The following is a 13,761-nucleotide window of genomic DNA, read 5'->3' as shown; positions in this document are numbered from 1 at the left end:
ATATTATTGGTAAAGGATCCTACTACCAAGAAAATAATGACCCCAAACACTCATCCAACCTATGCAGAATTTACATGACTAAGGAAAAAGCTGCTGGAGTAATTCAAATGATGGAATAACTCCTACAAAGCCCCAATCTACACCCAATTGAGCAGATCTGGGATTTGATAAATCAATAATTTGACAGATCAAACATTACTTACAAGAAAAACTTTATAGAGACATTTGGAGTAAATTCCAAAAGGACAGTTTGATTAACTATTTTGCAACAATGCTTGAAAGACAGTCTGTAGTTATTAAAGCAAAAGGAGGAAATTCAAAATATTAACTGTTTGCTGAACTCAACCACTTCCACTGAGTTTCTTTTGTACTAGATATGAAGATTAATAACATGTTGATGGTTCACCTGTGATTTACCTTCTATTGTTTTTGAAAGTAACCTGAAATGTAATTTTTGACTTTGTGCAAATGGTTTTGCACAGTACTGTAATTTAAGGATTACTATAAAACATTTTCTTAAATAAAAAAAAAAATATAAGTACGTTAATTACAACTGAAAAGATATTAATACTCTTTTCTAACTCGTTTTGTTTTTCAGTTTCTGGTTTACTTCTGACTTGATTAAACTTGAGTTTGTTTTGAAAAGTCTTTTTGCGTAAATAATTTTTCTTACAGATATTTGTTATATTTATTCAAGTATAGCATTCTGTAACTAATGGATATAAATAAATTTTTTTAAAAACATATATTCAGACCTAAGCTTTTAAAGCTGAAATTGCATAATTATGTAAAACTTCTGTTAGAAATGTTAATTTATTTAATTATCTTTTTTTATTTTTTCAGGATATGTATGATAAAATGGTTCAGATTGATCCTTCTGAACCAACAGAAGAAGAAAGGAGTTTAAGGGCAATAACAAAGCCTCGTTACATGGTGTGGCGAGAATCTATCAGTTCAACTGCAACTCTTGGTTTCAGAGTGGAGGGCATTAAGGTCATTTTGTTTTTTTATCACATTTTGTTCCTTCACATTCCACAATGCTAAGTTGATGAGGTGCAGACCAAAGTTTCACATTGACTCAAATTACCATTATAGTGATTTCTTTCTGGACTTCAACTGTTTGGTGTCTAATCATTTTGACCATGTTTCTGTGATATTATGATGGTCTACTTAAAATACTACTGTAACTATAGCACTTTCTAAAAATATGGTCAAAGGTTATACAGTTAATCTTTTTCTTTTTTTTTCTATATTCTTTCATCTTACATGTTAATTGTTTCTATAATATTATAGTGATTATGTACTTTTTATCATCAGAATGATTTTGAAAAGGAGATATACTATAAATGCTGCATAGTTTGATTGATTGAAAATGGCATGAGAAAGATATCATGGCATTTGTGTAAAAAACAAACAAACAACAACATGAATGCATTCTACATGTACCTAGAAACCATGTGGTTTATTATATGCATGTAGAAGATCTTAGGCTTTCATCTGTAAAAACACAATATGAAACTTTTCTATACTGTTTTTCAACTGTAAGTTAGAAAATACTCAAAAATTCATGGAAATACTTTGTGTTACATTGATAATTAATAAACGTTTTTGTACATAATATACAACTTCACAATTGAAACTTTTATGATGGTTGTGTATATATTTAGTGCATTCATAGTATAATGTGAACTTGAATGAGGTATGAAAAAATATGACAAATCTCATTTTTTTGAAAATCAGACTCAAAGAACACCAAAGTCATGTGTAGAGGTGAATTTGAGAAATCAATTTTGGCATGTCGTCAATTTGAATCAGGTAATAATATACACCTATACCAACCCAAAAATAAGAAAGCAATTGTTCAGGAATGACAAAGTGTTAGAGCAGGCAGTTTATCACTAAACCATGAGAGTGGCCCAAGTAACATCAGCACTTGAAGAGTCTTGACATTTTTTTTAAGTCATAAAATTGTTGTAAATTTTACTGCTTTCATGTGACAACATTTCTGTGTATCATATAGAATTAGTATATAAACCCTGCAGGCTTAGCCATGTATATCTGAAGAAAAAGAAATGGTATTCTTTAAAACATGTTGTGTGGTTTCTATAGGTGGTTTTATTATGTTTATGAATCATTGTTTGTTAGTTTACTATCAACGTAAAGCAGTGTAATAACATGGTTCTTTCTATAGTTTTGATGAAATTACATTTTTTATAGTATCTTGCATGCTGATTGTGCATTTTATTCTTCAATATATATTTCTTTAAGAACTTAATTACTGAATTTTAATTGAAAGTGAAATATATATTTTGTAGCATCATCTGATTACCCTTCTGTTTATACATGAAATTTGTAAAAATTTAAAAAATCCACAAAATAAGTTTTTAATACTTTTATAATATTAATTTTTCTAATATTTTCTAATATATAAATATTTCTAATAAATTAAGATAAAAAGCCCATGTCAGTTAACTTGCAACTATATTTCCCAGTATATTTTGTTCTTTTATTAAATTACCTGTTAAAATTAGTAATTATTAGTAAACATTATGGAGGTTATATTAGCCTATCTACAATTACAACAGAAAGTGTTCATACCCCTTTGTTCTGAGTGGTTTTTTGCTCATAACTTAAAAAGTTTCATGATTAGACTAATGGAAGTATAATATATTATAAATATTATACTAACACACATCTACATAAATTTTTATGTAAATTAAAGGACAAATAAACTGTTTATAAACAAATAACCAAAAATAGGAGGAGCAGAAAGTGTTTGTACAGTTCAGAACATGTGAAAAAACTGATATTCCCGTAAAAAATTTGTTTAGTTTGGCGAATAAACTACATTATACAATTCTATAACTAGACACTGGGTTCATAATTATTGGAATTTAGCCAGCAAAAAATGTACTTCTGGAAATTTAGTGCCATCTCAGTCATTATCTGCTTGGTCATCATGGAGAACAGGAAACAACTGTCCAGTGATTTAAAAAACTGAATTATTGTAAAATACAAGCCTCATGTGCCTCTTTCCGGTAGTACCACACAACTTAATGTGTCGAAATCTACTGTTCCAAGCATAATTGCCAAGTTTAAGCTTACAAGATCAACTGCTAACCTCCTTCGTTTCGGACGCCCAAAAAAACTTCTAGAGAGAACCAAGAGGAAGGTTCTTAGAGAAGTTAGTAGGAACCCTCGTTTAACACTGAATGACATACAGAAACTGGTAAGAGAAACTGAGGTGGAAGTAAGCACCTCTACAGTTACGAACATGTTACTCTCTTCTGGGTTCAAAGCATGCCGTCCTCGTAGAACTCCATATTTAAAGCCTGTTCATTTAGAAGCACGATTGAGGTATGCAAGAAAGCATGTAGATAAACCATTTACCTATTGGAAGAGTATTCTTTGGTCAGACAAGACTAAAATCGAGCTTTTCAGCCACAATGATGTTCGCAATATTTTCCGTAAGAAGGGCCACAATGAACAAAACCTTCCAAAGAACACCAGCCCTACAGTTAAACATGGAGGTGGCTTGATCATGCTGTGGGGTTCCTTCAGCTCTTTTGGTGCAGGCAGCCTTCAACGCGTCAACGAAATCATGAAAAAAGAAGTGTTGATATATTAGGCACTTATATCAAGAATAATGCTCAGAACTTGTGGCTTGGGCATCACTGGAATATGTGCAATCCTGGTTGCAGAGGAACCATATAAGCATTCTGGAGTGGCCATCACAGTCACCTGATCTCAACCCAATTGAAAACGTTTGGCATGAGTTGAAGACCAGGGTTCATTAGCGTCATCTGAAAAATTTGCAAGAGTTGCAGGCTTTCTGTAAAGAAGAATGGAAGAAATACCAGTCGAGTACTGTCAAACGATCATGGAGGGCTATGAGGAGAGATTGCGCCAAGTAATTCACCTTAAAGGCTGCACAACTGACCATTAAAGTAGAAGCACGAATACTTTATGCCCCTCCTATGTTGGGTAATTTGTTTATAAACAGTTTATTTGTCGTTTAATTTACATAAAAAATTATGTAGATGTGTGTTAGTATAATATCTATAATATACTCTACTTTCATTATCCTGATCTTGATACTTTTTAAGTTATGAGGAAAATACTACTCATGATGCAAGGGTACGAACACTTTCTGTCGTAATTGTAATTACTTTGTACTAGACTTGTTTTAATTCTTGATTATATATTAAGGCAAGGATTGCAAAGGTTTTTGTAATGGTGTTTTTTTTCTAATTAAATGAATTATTTTTAAAGTTTTTCCTTTTTTTGATGTATTATAGATGTCATAACTTTTTTTAATTACATTGTTAGTGGTTAATTTGTAGATTATTTTATAAATTATGCTATTAGTTTATTTTTAATCTCAATTTAAACTGCACGTGACTGATTAGAAATGAATTATTTTTTATTTAAGTATTGATATTATTAAGCACAATTAATTTGTGTAATTGATCAAACTTTTGCTAAAGAGTATTTAGAAAAATACTGATCTTTGATTAGAATTTGTCATGCATTTCTTATGAGATACATGATAATTGAGGCAGTTTTTCCATTGTTGTATTTTTGTTATAATTATAATTGTTTATTGTAGAACATGTAGGTCAGTTTTACAGACTTTATTAACTTGACAGAGAATGTAATAAACATGTTGTATTTGTTTTTGAAATGCGATGCTTTTGAACCTATGTAATAGAAGTACATTGTTGTTGTTTTTTTCCCATAGAGAGCTGATGGCTCTTCCACCAAGGATTTTAAGAAAACCAGAAGTAAAGATCAAGTTCTAGCAGCCTTGAGATCCTTCACATATGGTTATCCTAATGCTGTGGTTAGTTATTTTATAATATACAGATGAACCTGACTGATAATGGGCACTTGGATAACAAAAATTTATATTTTGATATCAAAATGTAAGACTTGGATGTAAGAATAATGTTTTGTTTTTGGTCAGTTTATAAATTAGCAGATATTTATGTCATTGTAAAAAATAAATATTCTAGAGTTTTGTGTTGTTACTTCATTTGGTTGTATGTTTTCCTTTTTTTTTCTAAACCAAATTTAATATGTGTGTGTGTGTGTATATATATATATTTTTTTTTTCTATTCCTTAGAAGACTTATTTGTACCGTTTAATGGACTTTAACAGTGTTTTGGAAACTTCTGAATTCTTTGCAAGCCATGAGGTTCGTATTTTGTGGAATGAATTCTTGTATGTGTGTGTATTTTGAATTGTGTATGCTGTAATCATTAACATGATGCTTAAAAAGCTAAATTTTAAATTAGCTAATGATTAGTTATAAGGCAAGTTAAACAGGCACAGCTAGTCATATTATAATTAGTTTTTTCTTGTGTGAAAGTTTTTTACATACACTTTTGGAACAAGGGACCTGTTTGTCTATCTAGGCTATCTCATTTACTAAATGAAGCTTCAAAACAAAAATGAAACATTCAAAGCCAACCCTTATTGTTCAAATAAATTTATCAAACCTTCCATTAAATTCCTTTAAATTATATGCACACTGTAAAGCTGAAGGCAGCTCATTCTGTTGAATGAAATAATGCTGAAGATAACTCATACTTTACCAAAATTTATATTTGTATACCCTAATACTAACATTTTCACCAGCAAATATAAATGCTACAGGAAACCCAGGAAAATATTAATAATATAAAAACATATGAGAGACCAACAAGAGCATTTAGTTGTTTGAGATCACATTTTATTTGAAGGACTGTTAATTTTTTGTATACTGTGTGTTTATACTGGGTTTATATATGCAATACATGCTGTATGGGAGACCTAAACCTTTGAAGTATGGAATAATATAAAGCTAAATTGATAATAATATATTAAATACTTTATAGTTTGTTCTTTAAACTTTTATGAGGCTTGTCCACTAATTAGGTTCAATATTATGTTGCAGCAATAAAACATACAGAATTGTGATGTAAGTTGTGCAGCTTTGATAATGAAAATGTTTCTTGGTAACATAATAATTGGTGTATTTTTTTGTTTACACACCATTGTAAAAGAGTATCTTGCAAAAAATGTCTTATGTGTGAAAAAAAAGGTGCAGCTAAAAACAGATTGTTCATGCAACTTAAAGGAATAAATTAAAAATTAATAGTTAAACTGGTAGCTACACTAACAGAATTGATGAGAATTTTACCACAAATATTAGACAGGCCACATATTTTTAATTCAACCTGGGGAATGATACGACCTGTTTAGTTACAAAATTAATATTTGTGGTAAAAATGTTGTCAATGCTATAAGTGTAACCACCAGTTGGGCACCAATTTCGATTCCATTTCTTTAAGTTGCATGCTCACACTTTTTTTTAGCACCTATTTTCTGTCACCTAAGGTGTTTTTGATTAGATTTTGTTACTTTTTGTCAATATACACACCAATAAACCACAGCAAATAAGAAAGTGACACTCAGTAATAGTAATAACCTATATTAGCTTTAGGATTGCAACCACATCATTTAGAACAGACCTTTACTTTAAAATAATGGTGGTAATTCTTCATCTCTAAAATAGTGTTAATGGCTTCTTTCATAATAATGCTATAGAAACTAGATTAACAGTTTCTTGACATCACCCGCATGCACTTTGTACATCTGTATCATTATTTATAAGGTAATATTATGTGATGCCTAATACCTTTTAATTTGGAGAATTTCAAACAATTGAGCAAATTTGTGCTTAAAAGTTGACAATGAATAATAATCATCCTCCATATGAATTTTTTTAGAATTGTGAGCTAGAAACTGCTAATCTACTTTGCTTGGCCTAACCAACCTTATGTACCTGCATTTGTTTTTACTATATAGTTTTGTTGTCCTAAATCAGAATGACAGTCTGAGCTATAGAAAGTAGAAAGTTCCTAAATTATCACTGTTGTTAATAACAGCGTATCATACAGGTTGTTTTGGCTGCATGACATACTACTATGTGTCTTGATTAGAGGCTGCATTATGCAATAAAACTCATGCCATAAGTGACTAGCTAAGATCTGTAGTTTTAACATGCCTGTTCTTGTTATATCAACTAAGTTCACAATAAAGAATTTCTTTCAGGTATCCTCACACATTTGTATGTAGAATTGGATTTAATTTTCAGTTTCTTTGAACTTCAACTTTGTGGTGCTTGGTTTGGTTCATCCTGCCACAAAGACAAACTTTCACCACGCATTGAATTAAAGAAATTATAAAAAAACAAAAAACCTACTACTCTCTCTTTTTACTTATTTTTGTAAATACTTTAGTGTTTAAATGTATTCAGTGAAAATTTTTATTTGTATAATTTTTTACATTAACTTTACTTCTATATTTGAGTTGTGATGTTGTAATGTGATATGAAATGTTTTGTAGAACAAGAGATACAGTTAACTGCAAAGTAATTTCACTATCAGGTGAATTATCAGGCTATATTTCTTTGACAATGTCACTATTTGTTAGGTGTTATTGCCTTAAATAACTGCTTGAGTGTGAAAGAAAATAAAATCAGTTTGATTAGTGCTAGACGACATACCTGTTCAATCTCCAGGGAAGACCCATGAGGTTTTCTGGAAGTGATAAAAAGGTTGGATCCAAACAATGACCTCCTGTCTCCACTTACCAGGGAGCCTTAATGACAGATGTTACACTTGTTGACAATTGGTTCAGTGTTTTATTAGTTACAGGGAAATATTCAAACACGTGCACATATAGACAGACAGAAATTTTGTCACCTTTGACAAATATATTGGTTTGCTATCCCTTTTTTTTTATTTGATCACAGTGAAAGTGTACTTGTGCTTAAATGTTTTAAGCCTTCATATATCTTATATATGCAAAATAAAATCTGATTGACATGTTAAGAAAGGTGGCTTGGTTATAGTTTTGTCAAAACTGTTATTTTTATTGTGCATAGTGATCATAAGCAGAAAAAATGCATGCACTGTTTGTTTCTCAAATCAAAACATATATGAAAATTACAAATTTATAAATAAAACTTACTTGAAATATTTCACAAGAATACAGAAATACATAAAAATCAGTAATTGAAATCAACAAGAAAGATAAGCCAATTTAATTGCTTATTAAAAATGACAATATCTAAATATCTAACTATAAAATCTTTGTGAATGATAAAAGCTACAAATTCATGGAAATATCACATGCACAAATAAGATATTTTTGCAGAAGTTACATAACCTGTTGAAGGCTTCTTTCAATTTTTAAATTATTTTATCCATTAGTTTTTCTTTTGTGGCTATGGAATCAAACAAACTATAGAATAGGTGAATCAAATCAATACACCCAGTTATCTTAGTTTTAACTTGGTAAAGTAGAATAAAATGAAATACAAAAGAAATTTCTGAATAGCTAGTTGTCATATATGTTATTAAAGCTACACAACTTAAGCAGTATATAAACTTTTTTTTTTTTTTTGTAACTAACAGCTTATTGGAAGTTCCTTACTCTTTGTTCATGACATGAAGAATGCCAACGTCTGGTTGATTGATTTTGCTAAAACACGTCAGTTACCGTTAAATGTTCACATCTCGCATCGTGATCCTTGGCAAATGGGTAATCATGAAGATGGGTTTCTGGTTGGATTGAAAAATCTCTTAGAACTTTTTCAGGAGCTGCACAAAGAAGATTAAAAAGAATTCCCTGATCTATCATAATGTCTGTGTCTTGGGAAAGGGATAGAGTTGCATCGAACTTTACCTCAACCAGATATGTATGAGTTCAATATTTAACAAGCCAGTTTTTTAAATAATGTAAACATGTAATCAACTTGAATTACAGATATTAATGATTTAACAGTATTTGTGAACTACTGCTATACTTTATTATTTGTAAAAATATCTTTTACATTCTTCTCAAGAAGCAAATGAGCAATTTTTAACAAAGTAGCTAAATTTTCTTATATACTGACAAGGCTACAGTTCTTATTGTAATAACTACTTTCTTATCTCAGTTTTCTTACTGAGCACAACCCTGGTATTTAATATGTTACCAGGAGTTTAACATCTTATACTCTAGAGCACTAGACACTATCTTTTCTAACCTCAGAAGCTGTTTGTGAGGAATTTGAAAAGATAATTTTTCTTGACAACTTGCCAGATGTTACTGATTAATTTACAGTAATTTTGATTATTCATGATTTCATTTTGCATGTATACATTCAATAAAGTATTTCACTACATTAATAATTTAAACAAAAAAATTATTGTATTATAACCCATGAATGATGATAGTCCTATGTATGTAATGTGACTGATTATTTCCCTGTATTGTAATATTTTATGACTGTATATGTATTACAGAGCAACTGTTTGTATTTTTAAAAATATAATCAATACCAAATGTGTGTGACACATGAAATTGACATTCCTCTTTCTTTTTTTTTTATTTGATCACAATGAAAATGTGCTTGTGCTTAAATGTTTTAAGTCTGCATTCATATACTGGGATTGAATTTGATAATTATTTGTTCTAAGTGAAAAGTGCCAATAATATAAATATTTTTTTGTAATATATGTTGTACAGTGACAAAAAATGTTTTATTCTATTTCATTCCATTTAAGGAAAGATCATTTTTGAGAGCTGCAATATGATCAAAGGGTGTAGTAGAATGTTTATTTTAAAATAATAATAAAGCATAAACCAGTTAATTTTTAGTAACAAAACTAAGTCAACTAATTTTAGTGCTCTTGTAGAAAAAGAATTTATTTTGTTTTCTATGTTATTACTGTAGATAATAAAGCAGACAAATACATAAACTTTAGAGACACCTAGTTTAATACTAAATGGAATACTATTTGTAATAGTGTTCTATAAGGTTAATCACAAGTATAAAATAATTATTAAGCCAGATTCACATATATATTACACAAATATAAAAGTTGTGTACAAACTATAAATATGTACTAACTGCAGTTTAAGTGTATGAAATATATATATTTAAAAAAACAACTACTGATAGTATTAGAGATTTTATTCAAGTAAATAGAATATGGAAGGTCTTGTTGGTTTTGGGGGGAATCTCTTGCTTTTGTAAAAAAGAAAAAGGAAGAAAATCATTTTACGTGATTATCTTATATAATTCAATAAAATCTTTTAAACTATAAAACCTTCTGAAGAACATGCTACATTTATTTATGCTACAAATATACACACACATAACCAGCACAAATATGACCAACATACTTTGCCACAGTTGGATCTGAAAGTACCAATTTGCAGCTTCAAATTCTTGTTGCCAAATGTGTTTGTTCTTTCAGCTGTTGTGAATGTTATTATGTGATGGTCAATCCCACTATTCATTGGTAGAAGGGTAGTCTAAGAGTTAGCAGTGGGTAGTGTTGACTAGCTGTCTTCCCTCTAGTGTATTATTGCTAAATTAGGGATGACTAGCAGATTGCTCATATATAGCTTTGTGCAAAAGTATAAACAAAACAAACCTAATATTTCATTTCCTGCAATATTGCCAACTTAGTTTTACAATGTTTCATCTCATTGAGTAAACGTTTTTAACAAACACTGAAATTTTACTTTGACTATTTCTTAAATGGTTGAAAATGAGAAAAATATGGCAACATGAGTTTGAACTATAAGACTTTCATTGAGCTTTATAAAGTACTTGCATAGATCATTGAAGGATAGAAACTGGCCATGGTGGCACATCTGAGTAAATCTTCTTGTTATTTCTTTCTGTATGTATTTATTTTATCCTAAAGAAATTAACTGATTTGTATTTTGCAGAAATATAATTTAAATCTGTGTTGATTATAATCTTGCAGTGGTGTAAATGAAAGTAAAACTGAAAGATGAGTGAAATAATTAATTATATTGACTAGGAAGAGTTAGCTGGGAAAAAAAATGCTTAATTTAAGATTGATGAGAATGCTAAAAAGTGTAGAATGAACATTGGGATATTCCTTTTGCACTAATAAAAATATTAGTAAACTGACACAAACTGAATTGTTGAAGTGAGTGAATATGAATAAACCTAGGCCTACTTCCCACAAATTTAAGTGTTAACCAATATTAGCTTTTCACCATATGGCTATGTATGTATGGTTGAATGATTGTGTCATGAAACTTACTGTGATAAGAAATTCATATAAAAGCTACAAGAACGTCAAGGAATTGTTCAAGTGAATATTTCCATACAGCATGATTATTGTGTGCAAAGGAATGGGATACAGGGGTGTTACCATGCTTGTTTTCTTTGGGATAGGAATCTCTAGCATCATATGTAAAGAGTAAATCGATCAGCAATATCAACACTTAAGGAAACTATGCTTGGTTTAAAGAGAAGCTGAATTTCAGAATACAGTTTTACATGTTTGTCTGAATGTTTGATGAGGACACAACACACACATCCATGTAGTATTACACCATCTTGACTCTACATTTACTGAGTATACCACAACGTAAGATGTATTGAAGCATTTTATTTTTTTCTGAACTGCTAGGCAAACTGAGTCTTATGAACTTGACACAAGTATCCATGGATGGGTGCAGTGTTAATTGGGTATTGTATAATCTCGTTGAAACTAAAGTGTATTGTGGTAAGTGTGTAACTTATTTTAGTTTATGTATATATATTTTAAATTATTTTTCTGGTTGATTGTATTTAGGCCTAATAACATCTTTAATTACCTAATATTCATTTATCAAATTCTGTACAATTTGGTATATAAATATTGAAGATACTGAACTTGTAATTATGTTGATAAAACTTGCTTTTTTTTTCTTTGTAGGTGTTTGCAATCTTCTTCTGATGCATGGAATTTTCAGGAAAGGTTCAGAAACTGTTGACTTGGTTGTAAGTGGAATTCTGTAGGTGTGCTAGTTAGTGTAAGGTGTCCCAGCTTGTCTGGATAACAGATTTTTCAAAACAGTTTGTTCTTTTAGATTACTAGAAAATATTTCAATTGCTGAAATGTGCTTTAGAAATGCTTCCCAAAATGAAACAGTTTGTTGAAATGATTCAAAAGGACATAAACTGTATGTTGCTGAAGGCAAAATGATTTAAAAATAACAAAGAAAAATGCAGTAATGCAACAACTTTACTAAGACTCTTCTACATTTCTGTTATGAAGTATTTAAGTAATTTCTTATGGAATATGAAACTGCTTTATTATTTCCCTCCACTGATTTAGAGGTGCATAGGCTTAATGAATCAATACTGGAAAATGACCTTGCCAAGGCTGCACACATTTTATCATTATGCTATACACTGATGCCATCAATGAAGGCTCACACAAAATCTTCAGAAATGGTAATATCTTTTACTGTGGATAAAAGATATTTGTAGTATAAATACTTAGTGCTAATGAAAGATAGTTACTTGAACTTAAATCATTGTAAAATATGAGCCATAAAATAGAATAAAAAGAATTTGAGAAGTCACAACTTTTGTCTTGATACTGTTTCATGGTTAGGCTTCTATAGAGCAAAGCTTCTTTGTAAATGATGGGCTTATGATGCACAGAGTTTTGTATGAATGAACATATATCACATGCTTGTTGTATGATAAATGCTGCTCTCATAAAAGGTATGCTAACTTGTGCATAGGATTTCTTGCTAGAAATATATATATTTATCACTTAGAGAAGAAAAATTATTGTGGCAGATGAATTTTTCAAAATGAGGAAGTTGCTAGATGAAACATTAAGTTAAAGGAGAAACAAACTGAAGAAGACACCAGTGGCTTGCTTCCATCAGTTAATGATGGTTGAACATGGCCCAATAGTTAGTGTGCGAGACTGTGAATCTCTGAGTTCATCCTTTACATCCAACTATATTGTGAGGATACCAGTCAGTCCCACTGTTCAATGAGACAAGAACTGCCAAAGAGGTGATTGTGGGTGCTAGCTGCCTTCCTTGTAGTTTATCAGTTCATAATTATGTAAGGCTAGCAGAGATAACCCTTGTAGTTTATGCAAGTATCCTAAACAAATAAACAAGAACAACTATCAGCGTGGAATGGCTGAGAAATTTGAGAAAAGTGTTGAAGTGATATTACTGACAAAATCAAATAGATATAAAAGAACAGCCAAAGATGAACACAAGTGTATTAGTAAGCTAAGCTCAGAAACAATTTGGAAATGGTAAAAAAAAGTTTATCTGCCTTGTCAATAACTTGTTAAACAAAAGCTTGTATATTCTTCACTTACTTGATAAATCTATCAGTGTTATTCATCAAGTTCTTAGAAAGCTTGTCTGAATATTCTGGAGAGTGTGTGACTGTATAAGAAAGCTTTTAGCTTTGTATCATAGTAGCATGAATTTTGATGTGAAAGTGTTTTGGATATTTGGATTAAATACTCTTGAAAAGTGGTTTAGTCCTGGACATTTCTGGTAACCAAAGTGCATAAACCCTATGTTGAATACTAATTGTTCCTTTTAAATATGAACAACATATAAATGAATGTCTTTGTTATATAAAACAAGTATCCTTTTGTCCTTTGTTTTCTTATCTTATACTGTATTGAAAAATAATAAAAAATATATACACAATAAAATAATTGTGTTAGTGTTATATTCTCTTTCAAATAATTTCTTACTTTAGACCTGAGCAAAAACAAAAAATCAGAGTTGTTGAATTTTACTTACAACTCTTGATGTCAAAGAACATTTCTGTTTCTAATGCAGGAAACTGTTATTGTAACATTTACACATTTATCAGTGTTGTGACACTATGAACTTATTACTATTAACTATGTTTAATTTTGTGC

General features: G+C 30.1%; 1 protein-coding gene across 12 annotated transcripts in view; it reads left to right on the top strand.

Annotated features, from left to right (window-relative positions):
* Window positions 1–13,548, top strand: part of LOC143250677 (inositol-trisphosphate 3-kinase A-like) — a 59,376-nt gene extending 45,828 nt beyond the window's left edge. For 2 of the 12 annotated variants that reach the window (XR_013028308.1, XR_013028298.1), the window contains exons 8-12: window positions 844–993; window positions 4,742–4,843; window positions 5,127–5,198; window positions 8,467–8,750; window positions 11,494–13,548. Coding sequence is in view for 6 of the 12 variants with exons in the window: in XM_076501592.1 (XP_076357707.1) it covers window positions 844–993; window positions 4,742–4,843; window positions 5,127–5,198; window positions 8,467–8,670 (528 nt within the window). In the remaining 6 variants the exon portion in view is untranslated. Of the gene's footprint in view, window positions 1–843; window positions 994–4,741; window positions 4,844–5,126; window positions 5,199–8,466; window positions 10,146–11,493 lie in introns of those variants that run through there. The other 10 variants (XM_076501625.1, XM_076501605.1, XM_076501592.1 and 7 more) reach the window with 8 other exon arrangements.
* Window positions 13,549–13,761: the final 213 nt, after the last annotated feature.

The sequence above is a fragment of the Tachypleus tridentatus genome, chromosome 1 (assembly GCF_004210375.1).
Source record: "Tachypleus tridentatus isolate NWPU-2018 chromosome 1, ASM421037v1, whole genome shotgun sequence".
Lineage (NCBI taxonomy): Eukaryota > Metazoa > Arthropoda > Merostomata > Xiphosura > Limulidae > Tachypleus > Tachypleus tridentatus.
The sequence above is the reverse complement of the archived record's forward strand: the minus strand, read 5'-3'. Positions and strand labels throughout refer to the sequence as shown.